This window comes from Scyliorhinus canicula, chromosome 2 (assembly GCF_902713615.1).
Source record: "Scyliorhinus canicula chromosome 2, sScyCan1.1, whole genome shotgun sequence".
In the NCBI taxonomy this organism is placed as follows: domain Eukaryota; kingdom Metazoa; phylum Chordata; class Chondrichthyes; order Carcharhiniformes; family Scyliorhinidae; genus Scyliorhinus; species Scyliorhinus canicula.
Window position 1 is genome coordinate 127,004,894 of NC_052147.1, and position 21,235 is coordinate 127,026,128.

Genomic DNA, 21,235 nt, shown 5'->3' on the forward strand with positions numbered 1-21,235 from the left:
GGTGTCAACACTTAGCCTCAGGATCAGAGAATCCCGCCTTTAGTGTCCAGCATTAGATGTGATTCCATTACTGGACACCACTTACTGAACACTCCCAAATCTGCTGAGAATTACACTAACAGCCAATTTAAGATTATCAGTCAAGCTTTCAATGTAACTCAATCCTGCTAGTTAGAAGCTATGAACACAATTTAACAGCCTTGTCACGCCGGGTCGAGGTCGATACATCCCGTGAGATTCATATGAACCCTGCGAGACATCGTGATCTGGATCTCGCCCTCGCTGGACAAGATCCAGATATGCATATTTAAATGATCCAATTTGACTCATTTTAATATACATGCACCAGATTCTCCAGGTGCCCGGGCCTTGCATGGGAGGCCTCACCAAGGCACCGTTTAGTATTGGTCTACACAAACGTGAACCTGGCGTAATAGCACCTGGGGATCTCCCAGGCCATTGGAGACCTCTGGATAGTCTGGGACAAGCCTGAGTGGCACCCTGGCACTCCCCCTGGCACCTGGGAAACTTGGCCTGTCACCCTTGCATTACCAGGGTCCCTGGGTGTCACTGCTAGACTACAAGGGTCACTTCCACGATGCCAGGGCCAGAGTGCCCAGCTGCCAGGGGGGCACTGCCAAGGGTCAGGACCTGAGGCAGCCAATACCCCTGAAAGGGGGGCTGAGGGGGTTTGAAGGGTGGGGGTGTGAAGGTTAGGGGGGGTGGGGGTGGTGAAGGATTGGGGTCCTGAAAGGAGGGAGGCCGAAAGCGGGGTGGGAAGGCCTGAAAGGAGGGCCCTCAATGACCCCATAGTGGGGTGTCCCCACTTGGGGGTGGTGGTGATGCCCATGTCTGAGGGGGGTGACACTGTCCATGGGTAAGAGGCGTGGGGGATCCTCAAGCTCACTTAGAGATCAGGGCACCCTTTCAAAATGGCCACCCAATCTCTAAACCACGGGTGGGCAAACTTTTCCGTGCAAGGGCCACATTCAGAAATTCACAATTCACAAAGGGCCGCATAGTATATTAAGTAAAATAATTACTTCACCCGGTTATGATTCTGGGTGCCTCATATAGAACATAGAACAGTACAGCACAGAACAGGCCCTTCGGCCCTCGACGTTGTGCCGAGCAATGATCACCCTACTCAAGTCAACGTATCCACCCTATACCAGTAAGTAACCCAACAGCCCCCCCCCCCATTAACCTTAAAAAAAATTTTTTTTAAAAAAAATTAAAAAAAAAAAAAAAAATTTTCTTTTTTTTTTAAATGACTTGGTGGGCCGCAGAAATACCTTTGGCGGGCCGCATGCGGCCCGCGGGCCGTAGTTTGCCCACCCCTGCTCTAAACAGTCAGTCTCGTCGACAAGTTCAGCTCCCCACTGTTGGAAACATTTCTGGACTAGACCGGTGAGAAACTCCCCAAGGCCCAATTAATTGTGGATGAATACCAGTGTGGATCTCACCCAAAAAGCCGAGAGGGAAATAACCGCCAAACTCGCCCAAAATGACACTTAGACGTTTTTCCGTTGAATATATGTATTCATATACAGGACCTGGTCCTCTGCAACCTGGAGGAACATGTCCAGGCATTGCATCTTCTTCAATTAATCAAAGCATGGGGAACAACTATTCTTTGGTGTGTTATCCATGGCAACACTTTGACCAATCAGAGTCTACTTCTCAAACAGCATGTTTTCTCATGCATTATAAATTGTTGTTCCCTTTGAAATTTGTCATTCTTACATCTGTGCTGATGAGTGTTTCATCTTGTGTTTGAGGTCTAGGTGGGATTTCTTTAGGGTTTTACCAATACCCTAAGAATACAACCACAGACTGTTTATCATGGAAATCACTCTTCTTTATTTACAAATCTGTATGCATTCCAATACTCCAAATGAGGTTATACTTCTGATTCTCACCAGGGTTCAATCTCTCTGTCATGTTACACAGCATCATAGCTACATCAGACGTTACACCTGCATCAATTCCTGATGTTAACCCTTTACTCTCAACCCCCAAGTCTTCATCTCAGTTATGTCCATACATGTGCACTTCTCCCTAAAGTCTTCACAGGGTTAGTCTATGTGGTGCTTTGCCCAATCTCCCTGATCTGGTCCTGATTTAATTTTGAGGTTGACCAGAATTTCTTCCATGTGGGTGGCTGTAGTGTTTCTACTTGCTTCTGGTTAGTCGTCTCCATCCGGATCTAAATAGTGTGTCCAACATTCCACTGGTTTCCTCCCCAATGATATTGAGGTTCTTCAGTTCCTTCTGATATTTCCCAATTCTCTAAGATCTTAGTTGTGGAACTCTTTCTATTACAATGCCTTCACTCTGTTGCTCTCGTATCCACGCTCTCCCTGAGCTGGAGCACTTTTAAGTCTTGTCCTCCGTGATTGAAGTTGAAATTTGGAGCTTGACAGTCTCTTTGTTGCTCCTCAGACTTCCGAACTTTCTCATGAACATCTGAGGTAATATTAAGTTGTAGTGTTTATTGTGGAGCTGGAAGTTGAGTTCGAAGACAGTTTCCCATCAATAGTTCTGTTGGCGACAACCCTTTTTTTTAGCAGTGAGGTTCTGTTGTTAAGAAAGGCAAAGTTAAATATCTTTGCTCTTTTTCATCAATTGATTGTTTGAACTCCTCTTCTGTCTTTTCCATTTGCCTGAAGGTATTTAGGTGAACTAGTCACATCTATGAAACCATATTCCTGCACATATGGAACAGTTCATTAGCAAATTGAAGACCGTTGCTTGACACCGCAACATCCGGAATGCCATGTATCACAAAACTTCTTCTTAGTGATGTAATGATTGTCTCCACTCTCTTGCTATCTCTCTGCTCATTTCAAACCAACTGGAGGAGTAATCAATGATGGTGATGAAAACTTTGCCTTTAAATTCAAATAAATCCATTGCTAGGCACTACAAGGTCTCAAGGGAAAAGTGGAGAATACCAGTGGTCACTTTCATGTTGGCTATTCACTGCACATGCAAGGCAATTTGAGATTAACTCTTCAATGGAGTGGCTGATGCCTGACCACCAGGCTGACTGCTAGGCTATTGCTCAGCATTTCACCATTTCCACGTGACCTTGATGGATTTTCTGAAGAATGTCAAGTTGAAATGCTTTCAGGAGACTGACCTGTTAACAACTAAGAAATCATTGATGATTGTGAGATGTTTTCTCTGTTTCAAGTATTGGTGTAGAACTGGGTTTTGGGCGCATACCCCAGCCATCCATTTGAGCAATATTCTTTTATTTGGGTACATTCATTGTCCCGCTGTTATGGTTGTTTAATTTCTTGTAATCTCTTCTCAGTGGCTGGTAAGTGTTTGATCATGTGCAAAGTTTATGTTTCCATTACATCAATAAAATGTAAATCTTCCAGTTTGGCTCCTTCTCCAGGCATTCTTGATAACGTATCCGCTGTTGTCTTGAACATACTCAATAACCAAATCGTCTCTCATGAGTGAATTTTCTTTTGGTTAAGGAGAGTAACCAATGGTTTATCCGTGATTTCAGATTTAAACCTCAATCCCATCACATAATCAGAGAACTTCTCACAGGCCGAATTAGCTGCTAATGCTTCCTTCTCAGCGGTTGCTTACCTCATTTCGTATCAGTGAGAGATCTTGAGGTGTAACAAACAGGTCTTATTCGTCCATCTTTTTGAACTTGCAGCAGCACAGCTCCTAAGCCTAAGATCTGTCCATTGCTACAATTGTTGTCAACTCTGGATCATTCTGCACTAGAATGTCTGGAGAAATTGAGATTTTTGAAATTGACAAAAGCATTTTCCACATTCCAGCACCACTGTTGACCTTATCCCAAGGAATTCTTGTAATTTTGTGATGGTTTTCAGCTTTGGGAACTGTCTAATGACCTTGGTTCTCTGTGAGTAGGCATTAACTCCGGAAGCTTACATATAGGCCTTACAAATTCACATTTGTCGTTTAATGTCAAACCTGCATCTTGTAGGACTGTTCTCGCTCCACAGTCATGTTCTTCCCTCGATGAGCAGTGCATGAGAATGTTGTCCATTTTGCATATTACTCCTTCCATACCTTCCAGAGACATTATTCTTTAAAATATCTCAATTGCTGAAGCAATTCCTAATGTAACCTGTTAAAACAATAATGATCAAATAGGATGATAAAAATAGTTAACAATCTGGATTCTTTGACAAGAGGCAACTGCCAAAAGCCGTTGTTAGCATCTAATGTTGTGAAGAGTTTGCTTTTTTGCTAATTTGTCAACACTTTCAACCACTGATGCCATCAGGTCAATCTCACGCTTTGCTGACTTGTTTCATGGAGTCACGTCCAGACAGATTTGAATTAAATCATTAGATTTTGGTACTGTGACCAGTCCAGAGCATCACTTTGTCGCTGTGGTTACTGAAGAGATGGCTCCCTGTTCCAATGTGTATTCAATTCTGCTCTTGACTTTGCCTAAGAGCAGGTGAAAGACATTCCTCACTCTGAAGAGCCATATAGGGCAGAATTTTCGAGCCATTCCCTCTGCTGGGATCTGCCAGTCCTGCCGATGGTGGCCCCCACGCTGCGGGTTCCCGACCTGCGGTGGGTGCAAGCAACGGGAAATCCCGTTGACAATGGAGGGACCAGGAGATCCCACCAGGAGCCACCTCCGTCACTGCAAAACATGCTGATGGGGGTATACAGGCTTAGTATCTGCTCTGAGGGTTACATAATATTCTGATTTCAGTTTTCCTAAACCTTAAAGTAAGGATAGAAATCCATTCCTGAATACCTCAATAGACTGTCCATCAGCAATTTCATCAACCTTGTAAATGGACCTCAGCTACAAACATGCTTCTCTGTTCAGTAAGTGATTCCTGGTTCTGTTTTCCAGGGGTTCCACCGTATCTTTATCTCTGTGTGTTACTCTTACCAAGTGTTTCCCCATCACTTCAGTGTAGTCTCTCCTACACCTTGCAAATGGGTGGACGATGGCTGTAATGTGATCATTTTAAGCTATTTTACTTCATCAGATTACACTGAAAGACCTGGGCCAGTAACTAGATTAAATTCTGTGGGGTGATTATCAACTTCCAATTTAGTGCTCCGGTAATTATTTTCTGTTTAATTAACATCTCCTGAGAAGCTTATTTTTTTTCTGTGGCTCTTCCACTTTTTGGATTTTGCTTAGTTCTGTTGTTATCTCCCTCTTCTTATGTGCGATAGAAATGTTGGAATTGCAGACTATTGTAAAATGTCCTAATGTCTAAGAATTGTGGCACTCAGCACCCCTGTTGGGCATTCTTCCCATTTGTCTAATGTTTTCATGTTTGCCTAGTGTTTTTCCATTTGTGGACTGTTTTCCAGTTTGTGTGGCGTTTTCCCATTTGTGGTATGTTTTCCCGTTTGTGTCGTGTTTTCCTGTTACGTAGTGTTTTCCCCGTTTCTGTGATGTTTTCCTGTTTGTGTTGCGCTTTCCCGCTTATGTTGTGTTTTCCCATTTCTGTTGTGTTTTCCCGTTCATGTGTGTTTTCCCTTCCTCTAGTGTTTTCCCATTCCTGTAGTGTTTACCCACTTGTGGCATTTTTTTCCCGTCAGTGTAGTGTTTTCCTGTTTGAGTAATGTTTTCCTGTTTCTGTAGTATTTTCCTGTTTGTGTGGTGTTTTCCTGTTTGTGCAGTGTTTTCCTATTTGTTTGTGTTTTCCTGTTTATAGTGTTTATAGTCTGCATCATGTTTTCCGGTTTGTGTTGTGTTTTTCCGTTTGTATAATGTTTTCCAGTTTTTGTAGTGTTTTCCTGTTTATAGTGTTTTCCCGTCTGTGTCGTGTTTTCCAGTTTGTGAGTGTTTCCCCATTTGTGTAGTATTTTCCTGTTTGTGTAGTTTTCCTGTTTGTGTTGTGTTTTACTAAAATCAGTCTGCCAAACTATTTGTGCAGCCTTTGTGAGAGTTCAATCTTCCCTTGATTTCAAAAGATCTGCAAGATATCATTTAAGATATCAAATACTATACGTATCAATTCACCTCTGTTGATCTCATAGTTGCAATTCTCCTCCGCAAGTCCCTAATTGAGACCATGGATTCACCTAATTTTTGTCTTTTCTTATTAAATCTCATTCAATCAATAATCTAATTTCTTTGAACAATGAAGTATGAATCAAATGCCTGGAGCACTTCTTCGTATGAGCTTGAAACTTTATCAATGCTCTGTCTCACAATAACATCAGCTGCTATGGCCCTACTGTGCAGAATGAAGTACACATTGATCCTTCGGTTCCTTCTTATGCAAACCTGAAGCTTTCCTGTATGAAGAATCTTTTCCTCCAAAACTCACTATGTTGAGCCTGTTACGAGCCTTCAGTGCATCAGAATGGTTCTGGGAGTAGCAATGTAGACTCCATGTCTATCCTAAGCTCTAGATATGCTGTTGCTTCAGGAGGCTGGCTTGTAGATTGCATTCTGTACTCACTGCTGTCTGGATCCCAGGTCTGTGTGTCTGCTTGCATCTACAGCACCACAGTGCCCCATTCTCAGGTGAATCATCAATTTTTTTGTCTTCTTATCCTTTTTCCAACAGTTGCAGTCTTCTCTTGGAGTTTTTCTGGGTCACTACGTTCTGTACACTGCCTCCATGTTTTTCCTTGGGTTTGGGATGTATGTGGCGATGTCTTTAGAGTTTGTCTGTTGCCCTAAGAATGCTGTTACCCATAGACTATTATCCAGGGAAAACACTTTTTTATTTACAGATCGATATACATCTCCGTACAGATTGTACTTCTGCTTCCCACCAGAGCTGTCTCTTCAATACGTGACATTGCATCACAGTTACATCACGAGTTACATCAGTATCAAGTGTTCCTGATGTTAACCCTTTAATGCTCAGCAAGTGAAAGACAAAAAGGCTTTGATAGCATGTCCTTTCTTAAGATCACTAGATATCTCAGCAAAGAATTCTTTGAGTCCAGCGGCAATCACCTTTACTTCAATGCTAACTGCTAAATCCAAGCACAGACCATCATGCTTGATGTGGTTTTTAAGAGAATCATGAGCAATTATCCAGAATTGCCTCAATGTTACCCCCCCCCCCCCCCTCACTCCTTGTAGTGAAGCACACAGGCGGTACTGCGTGACCACGAAGACACATCTGAGTTCAAAAGCTTGCAATGAACGAACCTTGGCACAAAGTCACAATGCTCCACCCTGCACTGGAGCTCTGACTGTCACAGGGTTTATTGTATATTTGCCCACCAGTACCAAACGTCAGTGCCATCCTTGATATGTGATGATGATGAAATTTACTGATTGATATTAGTCTAATTTATGAAGGAATTTACAATTGATTGCGGTGTCATTTTGCATGCAGGTGATAATGACAGACCCCAATGAATTTAGCAGTGGGACTAATATATGTGAAGACTGCTGTTCCACAGTCAAAGGCAGCTTCATCGACAAACCAGGGGACACAGTTTAAGAATAAGAGATATACTGTTTAAGACAGAATCAGGAGAATTACTTTCTCGCAGAGGATTGTTAGTGTAATGTCTGCATGGGACTTACGGGGTGGGAATGATTACCTTCCCATGGTTTTGCGGAGGATGAGCTCCCCCACTGAGGGATGGGAGAACTCGATTTCACATTGTATCAAAGGTTGGCCAGTAAGATACCAACCGAGAAGAGACCCAGTAGGGATTTACTGGGAGCTGTACATGACATAATTGTAAATAAGAAAGGTTTGTTATTCCTACTCGGTGTGGAATCCCCATGTCCTTATTAAAGTTAGCCTGTGGAATTCTCTCTCTCAGGGAGCAGTAGAGGCTGGGTCATTGCATTTATTCTAGGCAGAGTTGAGAAATGAAATCTTCTTTCAAATTAAGACATTTCATTTCTAAAAAGAGGAAACGTGTTAAGACTTGGGGAAAATTAAGGTTAAAAATGAAATTGTGATAAAAGAAAAGAAAAAGGGAGATGTCTGAAGAGATTTTGAGATGTGAATTAGTACATCAGTGAAAAAAGCAAGTGTTTACCGAGGTGACTGGAGGCAATCAGTAGGGGTAGAGAAAAAGTAACTTCAAAGTGGAGAGATAAGGAAATTGACACGTATATGCCAAAAGCCAACTCCACAGGGTGGATAACATCAAAGGGAAAGAATGGTATATCCATAGCACAAAGACTGGAGGGGGGAATGAGACAAACACAGACACGATTACCATCAGCCACATCCAGTTGCAGAAATTTATCGCTGAACAGGCACCGGTCATGAAAACTCGAAACCGAGCAGATTTTAACTTTGCTGAAACTGGAGACAGTCTTCCCAAAGGGGACCCCTAACCTGTGCATGGTAACTATTTGCTGGATTTAGCTTGTCGAGTTACGTAATATATTATGTATGTTGCTTGGGAACAAAGGGGCGTCTCAGAGTTCAGGGATAATAGGTAGTAAGAAATAATTTCATGGAGTACAGTGCGTGTATAACCATCAGTGTAATTAATTGTTGTAATATAGTCCTTGTCGTGTGCTTTTTTTTAAGTTAATAAATATTCTTTATTAATTGTTTACATAATGACAGGACTATTCCTCCCTGGTTCACAATCTTTTCTCACAGTATACCAAATTGAAAATATACACCACTAAGATTCAGTGTTTCAGGTTACCCTTCTAGATTTTGGGATACACTCGCATTTAACATCAGCGAGGTTCTTAACAACCCAACTATTCTAATCCCATTTTCCAGCACTTAGTCCAAAACCTTGTATGCAATGGTGTTTCAAGTGTTCACCTAAATGCTTCTTACATGTTGTGAGGGCTCCCGCCTCCACCACCCTTTCAGGCAATTAATTCCAGATTCCCACCACCCTCTGGGTGAAAAGGTTTTTCCTCGAATTCCCTCTCATCTCCTGCTCATTAGCTTAAATCTGTGCCCCATGTTAATTGACCTGTTAATTAACCCCTCAACTATCTATCTTCCTATCTACCTTATCTATCTTCCTGATAATTTTGTACACCTTGATCAGGTCCTCCCTCAGCCTACTCTGCTCTAAGGAAAACAACCCCAGCACAACCAGCCTCTCTTCAGAGCTGAAACGCTGCAGCCCAGGCAACAATCTGGTGAATCTCCTCTGCACCCTTTCTCGCGCAATCACATCCTTCCTCTAGTGTGACAACCAGAACTACACACAGGAGTCCAGCTGCAGCCTAACCAACAGTTTATACAACTCCACCAGAGCCTTCTTGCCCTTATATTCTGTGTCGCCGCATCTAATAAAGGAAAATCCCAGACGTTTTCTTACCCATCTCATCTACACATGTCGTGTTTCCTATGGATTTTCCGGAAGTTATTTGGATTATTTCAAATATCGGTAAAAATAAAATTGGGGAAAATTCTTACTCTGTTGAAAATTATGTGCATGTTATCAGTATTTATTCTCGGTGTACTCTCCGTATGTATACCCAAGGGCAGCTTAAGAATTCAAATGCAGGGCAGAGGGGCTGTTTAGCTCACAGGGCTAAATCGCTGTCTTTGAAAGCAGACCAAGGCAGGCCAGCAGCACGGTTCGATTCCCGTAACAGCCTCCCCGAACAGGCGCCGGAATGTGGCGACTAGGGGCTTTTCACAGTAACTTCATTTGAAGCCTACTCGTGACAATAAGCATTTTTCATTTCATTTCAGAGAGAGGGTTTTTTGGGGAACCCAAAGCTGTTTGCAGTTCAAACCCAGATTTGAAAAATGGGTGGAATTCTCCGTGCCGAAATCGCACTCCGCCCTGGGCGGAGAATGGGTGTTGACGCCGAAAAATGATCTTCGCTCCCCCCGATTCTCCGGGGACCGCGTGCGTGCAGTCTATGCCCCCCCCCCCCCCCACCGATTCACCGCAGAAAACTGGTCGAGTTCCCGACGGCGTGGCTCTAACCACGTTTTGCCTGTCGGGAACAGTCGGGGTAGCTGCGGACTCAGTCTGCGGCCGCCCTGTTGGAGGGGCGGAGGGATCCTTCACCAAGAGGGGGGGGCCTCAGGGAGGGCCAGGCTACCGATCAGGGGCCACCGTTCCGTGGGTGCGCAGAATCTCGGGGGGCCCATATTTTGGGTCGCTCCGAGGTGCGAGTCCGCCATGTCGCGTGGGGCGGCTGCCTTCCGACCGGAAGTGCAGGGCCTCGTATCAGCAGGTCCGGGGCCCTGCTAGCCCCCTTCAAGTAGGAGAATAACTCTGGACTTTTCATGGAGAAAGTCCAGAGTGAAACGTCCACGTTTTAATAAGAATAATTTATTATTCAGGCAGGACGGTAGCACTTTGGCTTCGCAGCACCAGGGTCCCAGGTTCGATTCCCTGCTGGGTCACTGTCTGTGCGGAGTCTGCACATTCTCCCCATGTCTGTGTGGGTTTCCTCCGGGTGCTCCGGTTTCCTCCCACAGTCCAAAGACGTGCATGTTAGGTGGATTGGCCATGATAAATTGCCCTTAGTGACCAAAAAGGGTTAGGAGGGGTTATTGGGTTATGGGGATAGGATGGAAGTGAGGGCTTAAGTGGGTCGGTGCAGACTCGATGGGCTGAATGGCCTCCTTCTGCACTGTATGTTCTATGTATTATTATTATTAAAATGTAATTTACTAAACAAAATATGTCTCATTTTTATTTTCACAAATGGGTGTGAAAAAAAATTCCAGGACCTAAAAATGATTGCTTTGCAACACTATTTGTTTAATATCTCCGCCATTTCCCCTTCACTATTCTAATTTCTCCTGTCTTTACTTGTTATAGTCAGGACAAAGACAGACAAACTGCACTGATCTCCTTTCTCCTGCCCATAAGAAAAAGGTGTTTTATAAACAGACCGTGGCAGGTTTTCCCTCTCCCTTGGTTCTTGTGATCGAATTTACTAATGATCCACAGCAAACTCTAGTTAGGATTAACTCTGGGGGTAGTTAATTTCTGCATTCAAAACCTTCAGGAGGAGTGTTCATAACACCCCACTCCAAATGCACACACAGTGTGTTGACGCTGGAGTGGGGTCATAGCCCCATTATTGGAGAATCCTGCCCAATGTGTTTGTTAATTAAAAGGCAAGTCAAAAAGTGAAAATAGATGAGCGCCAGAAAAATAACAAATGGCCTAGGAGAAGCAATACTTTTTCATTAAAAACGGAATAATGCGGAGCCTTATTAATGGTTTGGCATGCAATTTTCCAATATTCTATATAATGATTTTTAGCTTAACCTACACAAACAAAAAATAATAACATTTGAAATACAGATGAGATGTTACTCCAGTGCTGACTGATATCTTGAAAGGTTTTCACACAACTGTTGTTACAGCTCAATACAGTGCTAACTAATTTCAATTGTGCTCTCACAAGGTTTCATTGTAATACAGGGCTGCAGGAAAAGTGATTGCCAACTCCTCCTCCTCCGGGTGGCATACTTCATCATTTAACGGTCACCGGCTAGGGTTTTACTGTGTATGAGGAGAGTGCAGTTGATGCAATCTACATGAACTTAAGTGTGGCTTTTAACAAAGGAGACTAATCATGAAGGTAGGAGACAATGGGATCCAGAGCAATTTGGCAAATTGGAGGAGGCGGAGGGTAAAAGACGAAGGTTGTTTTTGTGACTGGAAGCCTGTATCCAGTGGTGTACTGCAGCGATCGGTGCTCCGTCCCTTCCTGTTGGTCAGTACATTCATGATCCAGACATGAAACTAGAGCTATGATCAATACGTTTGCAGATGACACAAAAATTGGAGGTGTGGTAAATAGCAAGGAGGAAAGCCTTAGATCATAGAATTTACAGTGCAGAAGGAGGCCATTCGGCCCATCGAGTCTGCACCAGCTCTTGGAAAGAGCACCCGACCTAAGGTCCACACCTCCACCCTATCCCCATAACCCAGTAACCCCACCCAACACTAAGGGCACTTTTGAACACGAAGGGCAATTTATCATGGCCAATCCACCTAACCTGCACATCTTTGGGCTGTGGGAGGAAACCGGAGCACCCGGAGGAAACCCACGCACACACGGGGAGGATGTGCAGACTCCGCACAGACAGTGACCCAAGCCGGGAATCGAACCTGGGACCCTGGAGCTGTGAAGCAATTGTGCTATCCACAATGCTACCGTGCTGCCCTTAGATTACAGGGTTGCCTGATCAGAAGGGTAGAGCAGTGGCTATTGGAATTTAACCCCGAAAAATGTGAGGTGATGCATTTTGGCAGGACAAACAAGGCAAGGGAATAGATAATGGTGGGACGTTAGGAAGTACAGAGGATCAGAGGGACCTTGGAGTGCATGTCCAAAAATCCATGAAGGGAACAGAACAGGTACATATAGTGGTTAAGAAGCCCTTTGGGATTCTTGTCTTTATTAGCCAAGGCATAGACTATAAGAGCAGGGAGGTTACGATGGAATTGTATAAGATGCTGGTTAGGTCACAGCGAAGAGTACTGTGCACAGTTCTTGTCGCCACACAATAGCAAGGATGTGATTGTGCTGGAGAGGATGCAGAGGAGATTCACCAGGACATTGCCTATACTGGAGTCTTCCAGCTCTGAAGTTGTTTTCCTTAGGGCAAAGAGGGCTGAGGGGGGGACCTGATCGAGGTATACAAAGTTATCAGGGACATAGATAAGGTAGGTAGGAAGGAACTTTTTCCCTTAGTATGGGGGTCAATAATCAGGGGGCCTTACCTTCGATTGAAGGTAAGGGACAGGAGATTTAAAAAGGATTGGAGGAAAAACGTTTTCACCCAGAGGGTGGTGGGAATCTGGAACTCACTGCCTGGAGGGCAGGAACCCTCACAACTTTTAAGAAGCATTTAGGTGAGCACTTGAAACGCCAAAGCATACAAGGCTACAGGCCAAGTGCTGGAAAATGGGATTAGAATAGGTAGGTGCTTGATGACCGTCGCAGATACGATGGGCCGAAGGGCCTCTTTTTATGCTGTAAAACGCTCTGACTATATGACTACAGGACAGGGCAAGCAGACAGACTGAGGACTACCACGGCCACGACAGGGATTGAACACTGTGCTATTCTGAACCATACACTAGTCATCCAATCAAATAAACTCAGTGTCCACCCAATCTTCCCAATGTTATCAAAGCTCACAAAAGAAATTAATTGTCAATTTCTCACTTTAACTGTTGTATTGCTCTCTATCCTTATCCTGCAGATACTGCAGATTATTCCTATTTCAAGGCACCAGACATCATGATCAAAGTTTGATTCACTTTACCTACTCCTAAATTCTGTTTTGAATTTTGCTTTGAAATGCAATGCCATTTATTTGTGTTTTTTAAGAACTACGTGATACTGTTACATAATTTGTTGAAACAGCATAATGACATATTTGACTTTGCCATCAAAATCTTTCTATAGCAACTTAGTGCCGGAACTAAGGCGAAACTTCAAACAACACCAAGTTACATCTGTTGGCTGACCAACAGGTATTAGCAGAATTGTTTGATTCAATCATTCAGCATGATAGGAAGATGATAACCCACAATTTAATGATGCTGGAGTCAAGATATTGTCACTTTACAAGGATTTCACATATATGAATATTTGGTCAATTGAAGTTTGCAATGTGTTAAACATTCACCATTGTATATGGTGTTCATTTAAACATTAAACATGCTGTTCATTTCAACATTATATGTGGTATTATTTAAATATTGTATATGGTGTTCATTTAAACATTGTATCGTATTAATTTAAACATTGTATGTGGTGTTCATTTAAACATTGTATAGTATTAATTTAAACATTGTATAAGGTGCTCATTTAAACAATGTGCATGGTGTTCATTTAAGCATCGTATATCCAATATTGTATATGCTGTTTATTTGAACATTGTATACCGTGTTCATGTTTAATCTGCAGGATATATTTGTCAGGGTTTTTTTTCTCCCAAGGTCATTAGATCTTACATTTTGCTCATCAATTCTCAGAACTAATTTTACTCATCATTTTCTGAGGCCTTGTAGGTTGTAAAATATAACTGAGTAATAGTTTGTATTTTTCCCCAGTAATTTAACTGTCAATACTGCATATTGCGTGTTTTCCCACCTTTACCCGGTGATGTACAGACAATGTGTAATCTAATTTATACGTATGGCAGACCGAGCTCATCTGTCCACTTACACTTTGATTAGCAAAAGATGCCTGACTTCTTCCAGTCAAAATTATTTGACATTTTTGACTGTTGCCAGGCAACATGCATATGTATTGATACAACATTGTAGACAAAAAAAAATTATTGTGCTTTTTTAAATCTGTTAGAACAAGAGAAAATAAAGTTCTTTTGGAAAGTCAAAGTTTAAAATATGAACGTTAAAATTTTGTTGATGTAAAGACATATTTTCCATCAGGTTACAGAAGATGTCAGAAAACTGGCTCATAAATACATTTCCCCAACACACTGAGTTTCTAAAAAGGAGACAACGCATTTCTCATAGTTTCGCTGGGCTGCCAAATGCAAAGGGACTCTTGGCTAATAAAAAGTTTCAACTTTCAATGCAACTTTTTGAGATTTGACATGGTCTTCACTTTGCAATTACTAATTCATTTTCAGAACTCAGTAAATTGTCCAGCAAGAACCTACAATGATTAAGAGTTTCAAATCTCTGACATACTGTAAACTGTGCTGCCTGCTCAATGTTTCTTAAAACACCAACTATTGCTGCTGCTGTCAGGGTGTGGGGGCACATTCCAGACTGACCTCCACACCCAGAGTGACCCCCACGGTCGGCACAGTGGCTCAGTGGTTTAAACTGCTACCTCGCAGTGCCAGGGACCAGGGTTCGATTATGGCCTTGAGTGACACTCTGTGGAGTTTGTACTTTCTCCTTGTGTCTGCGTGGGTTTCCTCCGGGTGCTCTGGTTTTCCCTCACAGTCCAAAGATATGCAGGTTAGGTGGAATGGCCATGATCAAAGCGTGGGATTACGGGAATAGGGCGGGGCAGTGAGCATAAGTAGAGAGCTCTTTCGGAGGGTCGGTGCAAGCTCAATGGTCCAACTGGCCGCCTTCTGCACCATATGGGTCCTATTGAACACGATCCCCTCACCACCACTCAGAGTACATCCACAGTCACATTGACTCACACACCCAGAGTGACCTCCACACCCAGAGTGACCTCCACACCCAGACTGACCCCCACACCCAGACTCACCCCCACACCCAGACTGACCCAGACTGACCCCCACACCCAGACTCACCCCCACACCAAGACTGACCCAGATTGACCCCCACACCCAGACTGACCCAGACTGACCCCCACACCCAGACTGACCTCCACACCCAGACTGACCCCCACACCCAGACTGACCCAGACTGATCCCCACACCCAGACTGACCCAGACTGATCCCCACACCCAGACTGACTCAGACTGACCCCCACACCCAGACTCACCCCCACACCCAGACTGACCCAGATTGACCCCCACACCCAGACTGACCCCCACACCCAGACTGACCCCCAAACCCAGACTGACCCAGACTGACTCCCACACCCAGACTGACCCCCACACCCAGACTGACCCCCAAACCCAGACTGACCCAGATTGACCCCCACACCCAGACTGACCCCCACACCCAGACTGACCCCCAAACCCAGACTGACCCAGACTGACTCCCACACCCAGACTGACCCCCACACCCAGACTCACCCCCAAACCCAGACTGACCCAGGCTGACCCCCACACCCAGACTGACTCAGACTGACCCCCACACCCAGACTGACCCCCACACCCAGACTGACCCAGAGTGACCCCCACATCCAGACTGACCCCCACACCCAGACTGACCCCCACACCCAGACTGACCCAGACTGACCCCACACCCAGACTGACCCCCACACCCAGACTCACCCCCACACCCAGACTCACCCCCACACCCAGACTCACCCCAACACCCAGACTGACCCCCACACCCAGACTCACCCCCACACCCAGACTCACCCCCACACCCAGACTCACCCCCACACCCAGACTCACCCCCACACCCAGACTCACCCCACACCCACACTGCCCCCCACATCAGATTGACCCAGACTGACCCCCACACCCAGACTCGCCCCACTCCCAGACTGACCCCCACACCCACACTGACCCAGACTGACCCCCACACCCAGACTCGCCCCACACCCAGACTGACCCCCACACCCACACTGACCCAGACTGACCCCCACACCCAGACTGACCTCCACCACCAGACTGACCCCCACACTTAGACTGACTCAGACTGACCCCCACACCCAGACTGACCCCCACACCCAGACTGACCCCCACACCCAGACTGACCCCCACACCCAGACTCACCCCACACTCAGACTGACCCCCACACCCAGACTCACCCCACACCCAGACTCACCCCCACACCCAGACTGACCCCAACACCCAGACTGACCCCAACACCCAGACTCACCCCCACACCCAGACTCACCCCCACACCCAGACTCACCCCCACACCCAGACTCACCCCCACACTCAGACTCACCCCACACCCACACTGCCCCCCACATCAGATTGATCCAGACTGACCCCCACACCCAGACTCGCCCCACTCCCAGACTGACCCCCACACCCACACTGACCCAGACTGACCCCCACACCCAGACTGACCTCCACCACCAGACTGACCCCACACTTAGACTGACTCAGACTGACCCCCACACCCAGACTGACCCCCACACCCAGACTGACCCCCACACCCAGACTGACCCCCACACCCAGACTCACCCCACACTCAGACTGACCCCCACACCCAGACTCACCCCACACCCAGACTCACCCCACACTCAGAGTGACTCCACCTACCTTGTACGACTCGGGTTTAGAGCTCAATATTCAGCTCATAGGCTCCACATTCAAAATGACAACAAACTGACATTTCCAAACCCCAAACATCAGAAACCACAACGGGATTTTCAAAGTTGAAAACTACACCTCCCCATTTGAGCCCACCAGAGCCCCATCTGAAACATTTCCTTTCAATCTCTTGAAAATTAATAATAGTCTCTCTGTCCCTCTGTCTCTCTGACTGAATCTGGTGTCTGATTCTTTCCCTCTCTCTTTCATTCTGTCTCTCACTATCTCCCCCTCTCCCTCTGTCACCCTTACTCTATCTGCCCGACTCTCTCTGACTGTCTCTCTCTCTCTCTCCATCTCCCTCTCTATCTCCCTCTGAATGTTTTTCTCTCTCTTCCTCTGTCTCCCTTTCTCACTCAGTCTCTCTCACACACACTCCATTTCTCTGTCTTTCACTCTGTCTCTCTCTCTCACTCTATCTCTCTGTCTTTCATTCTGTCTCTGTGTCTCTCTCTCTGCCTCTCTCTATTCCTGTTGTCCACTTTGTCTCTCTGTCTCTCTATTTCTCTGTCTTTCACTCTGTCTCTCTGTGTCTCTCTGCCTCTCTATCTCTCTGTCGTCTACTATGTCTCTTTCTATCTCACTCCATCTGTCTTTCACTCTCTCTCTGCCTCTCTCTATTTCTCTGTCTTTCACTCTGTCTCTCTGTGTCTCTCTGCCTCTCTATCTCTCTGTCGTCTACTATGTCTCTTTCTATCTCACTCCATCTGTCTTTCATTCTGTCTCTCACTCTCTATCTCTCTTTCACTCTGTCTATCTCTGTCCTTCACTCTGCCTCCCTCTAACTTTCAGTCTATCTCTATCTCTGTCTTTCACTCTGTCTCTCACTCTCTATCTCTCTTTCACTCTGTCTTTCACTCTGTCTCTCACTCTTTATCTCTCTTTCACTCTGTCTCACATTCTCTATCTGTCTTTCACTCTGTCTATCTCTGTCTTTTACTCTGTCTCTCACTCTTTATCTCTCTTTCACTCTGTCTCTCACTCTCTATCTCTGTCTTTCACTCTGTCTATCTCTGTCCTTCACTGTCTCCCTCTAACTTTCAGTCTATCTCTATCTCTCTCTGTCTTTCACTCTGTCTCCCTATCTTACTCTATCTCACTCTGTCTCCCTATCTTACTCTATCTCTCTCTGCCTCTCTCCGCCTTTCTCTCTGTCTCTCTCTCTCTCTCTCTCTGACTTCTCTCTCTCTCTCCCGCTAACCGCGCCAACTTTCTGCTGGGATTACCTTCTGGTCCACGATGGAGCAGGCCATTTCGCGGACATGTGCGAGTGAGAAGCTGCAGTCCAGGATGACGGGTTCCCTGCTCAGGCCGATCTGGATGAGGAAGGGGATTCCGTGTGCGGGCAGGCGCTCTGCTCCCGGGGACGGCGGGGAGCAGGGGCTGCCCGAGCCGATCACTGCAGCCGGGTTCATCAGGCTGGCCGACAGGGAAGCGCTCCCCTCTCCCTCTGGACCTCAGCTCACACCCTGTCCGGCTGGTCACTCAGGCCGAAGATGGCGACCGGGGGGGTGGGGGCTCCTTTGGCTCAAGAGGGAAAACAGGAAGCGGCTGAGAGGAGCTGGAGTAAAGGCGAGTCCCGCTGCTCTGAGCCCAGTCCCGGGCACTAAACACTGCCTCTGCCTCCCCCAGGCACTCCCACAGGTCGGAGTGAACCTTCCCCCTTTTCACTTTACTGTGCCTCTTTCCACTTAACTCTGTACATCTCCGTCTGTATCTCAGTGTCTGTCTCTGTCTCTGTGTCAGTTTCTCCCTATGTGTCTAGCTCTGTGTCTAAGTCTATGTGTCTCTGTGTGTGTCTACCCCTCTCTTGTCTACCTCTGTGTTTCTCTCTCTCTGTCTCGATCTATCTGTATGTGTGTGTCTCTGTCTATCTCTATGTGTCTATCCCTGTGTCTAAGTCTATGTGTCTCTCTGTGTGTCTACCTCTCTCTTGTCTACCTTTGTGTCTGTCTGTCCCTCCGTCTCTGTCTGGATCTGTCTGTATGTGTGTGTCTCTGTCTGTCTCTCTCTCTATGTGTCTATCTCTGTGTCTAAGTCTTTGTGTCTCTGTGTGTGTCTAACTCGCTCTCTGTCTAACTCTGTGCCTGTCTGTATCTCTGTGTGTCTATTTATCTCTATCTCTGTGTCTCAGTGTTTCTCTCTGTGTCTCTATCTCTTCCAATGAGTATTTGGATCTCTAGCTCTCTCTCTAAACATGTCTTTCGCTATCATCCTGTTTCAATCTATGTCACACTAACTGTCTTTTTTATGTGATGCTCAGTGTCTCACTCCGATTCCTTAATGCCTTTCTTCACTCCTTCTCACAGCTGTCAGAGTAATGGACTCTCTGGACAGACCTGTGTGGGAGACACTGTCACTGGGAGATCTCTGCCCTCACAGCCTGCCCTGGAAAAGGACAGCAATGGAAGCAGAAGCTCCCCGCTTTAATTATTGCCTTTGCAGTTTGTCGATATTAGCATTGCAAAAGCAGGGGGCAGGATTGAGAGTGGGGGCTGGGGGTAGGATAAGGCTATAATCATCTGTTCTATATCCATCCCATCAAACTGTCATTCTGAGGCGAATGTCAAACACGGTTCCACCCCTTCCACTTTAACTTAGAACAAATGTTATCTTAATTACTATTCTTATAAATACTCCCAAAGATTGTATTATAAAACAGTCCCCACACTCCTGAAGTACTTCTCCATTCAGCACAGCTTTGAAAAGTTTGCTGCAACTTTACTCTCCTTCATGAATTCCAGCTCAAAGTGTGATCTGTGTTTGAAAATAAGTTTTATTCTTGTCAGTAGGATTGGGAATTGGTGTGTATGTGTGTGTGTCAGTGTGTCTCTTCAGACTTGTGAACCTATCAGAGTGTGTTTATAATTGTGTGTGCACCTGTATTTGTTATGTCTGTCTTTGTGTTTGTGTGCGTGTGTGTCTATGTATCTGTATTTGTGTGTGCCTGTCTGTCGGCATTTGTGTCTGTCTCCATTTATATCTGTCTGTGTGTATCTATTTGTGTCTGTGTCTATCTGTATTTGTGTCTGTCTGTGTGTCTATCTGTGTTTGTCTCTATGTGTGTGTGAGTCTCTCTGTATTTGTGTGTGTGAGAAAATCTATATTTTTGGGGTGTTCCTATGCATATCTATTTGTGGGTGTGTCTGTGTGTCCATATTTGTGTGGGTGCCTGTGCCTGTCTGTATTTTTGTGTATGTGTGCATTTGAGTGTGGTATGCCTCTCTGTATTGGTGCGTGTGCCTTTATTTCTATGTGTCTGTATTTGTGTGTGTCCCTGCATACGTGTGTTTGTGTGTCTGTATTGGTGTGTGTCTTTCTGCATTGATTTGTGTGTGTTTGTGTACATTGGTGTGTGTCTGTAACTCTGTGGATGTCTGTATTTGTGTGTGTGTCTGTATTGGTGTGTGTGTCTCTGTGTGGGTGTCTGTATTTGTGTGTGTGTATTGGTATGTGTGTATCTGTATTGGTGTCTGTCTGCATTGGTGTGTGTCTGTACTAGTGTGTATGTCTGTCTGTATTTGTGTGTGTGGCTGTATTGGTGTGTGTCTGTATTTGTTTTTGTGTGTATCTCTATTGATGTATATGTGTGTCTATATTGATGTGAGTGTATTTGTGTGCGTCTGTATTGGTGTGTGTCTGAATTGGTGTATGCCTGTACTTGTGTGTGTCTGTATTGGTGTGTCTGTGTTTGTATGTGTGCATGGCTGTACTGGCGTGTCTGTGTCTGCATTTGTGTCTATTTGTGTGTGTGTGCCTGTATTTGTGTGTGCATGTATTGGTGTGTGTTTGTATGGTTTGTATCTGTCTGTACTGGTGTGTGTGTCTGTCTGTCTACATTTGTGGATGTGTGTATTGGTGTGTGTGTGTCTGTGTGTGTGTATGTATGTCTGCTGTTTGTGTGTATGCCTCGTGTGTGTATGTCTGTTGTGTGTGTTGTGATGTATGTGTGCCTGTTGTGATGTGTGCGTGCGTGTGTATGTCATGTGTGTGTGAATGTATATCGTGGTGTATATCTGTTGTGTGTGTATGTATGTTGAGGCGTATGTGTATGTCTATTGTGTGTGTATGTCCGTTGTGTGTGTGTATGTATTTTGTGGTGTGTGTGTATGGGGCGTGGTTACCCCAGTTCTGAGCCACTTGTTTCACAAAGCTCTCCCGTTGCTCCTGTCTTCGGCAGCTCTGGGGTGGGGAATGGTTTTCCATCCCCTAAGTCATAACTCCTGGTTCACACTTCCACCTGAACAAGCCTTGAAACAAATTCCAATCGACTTTTGGTGGCAGCAAATACTTTTGATTGGCGGTTGTGCTCAATATGACCGGACCTTGGTGAAAACAAAATCACTCGATGGATTTCGAGCCATGCTTCGCTGATATTACCAAATAAACGCTGTTTCCCG

At 45.3% G+C, this 21,235-nt stretch overlaps 1 protein-coding gene across 1 annotated transcript in view; it reads right to left on the reverse strand.

The window, feature by feature from the left end:
• Nucleotides 1–18,484, reverse strand: part of prkd1 (protein kinase D1) — a 419,619-nt gene extending 401,135 nt beyond the window's left edge. The window contains exon 1 of the mRNA XM_038786278.1: nt 18,062–18,484. Within this exon, the coding sequence (XP_038642206.1) occupies nt 18,062–18,250 (189 nt within the window). The 5' untranslated portion in view covers nt 18,251–18,484. The remainder of the gene's footprint in view (nt 1–18,061) is intronic.
• Between the last annotated feature and the right edge of the window lie 2,751 nt (nt 18,485–21,235).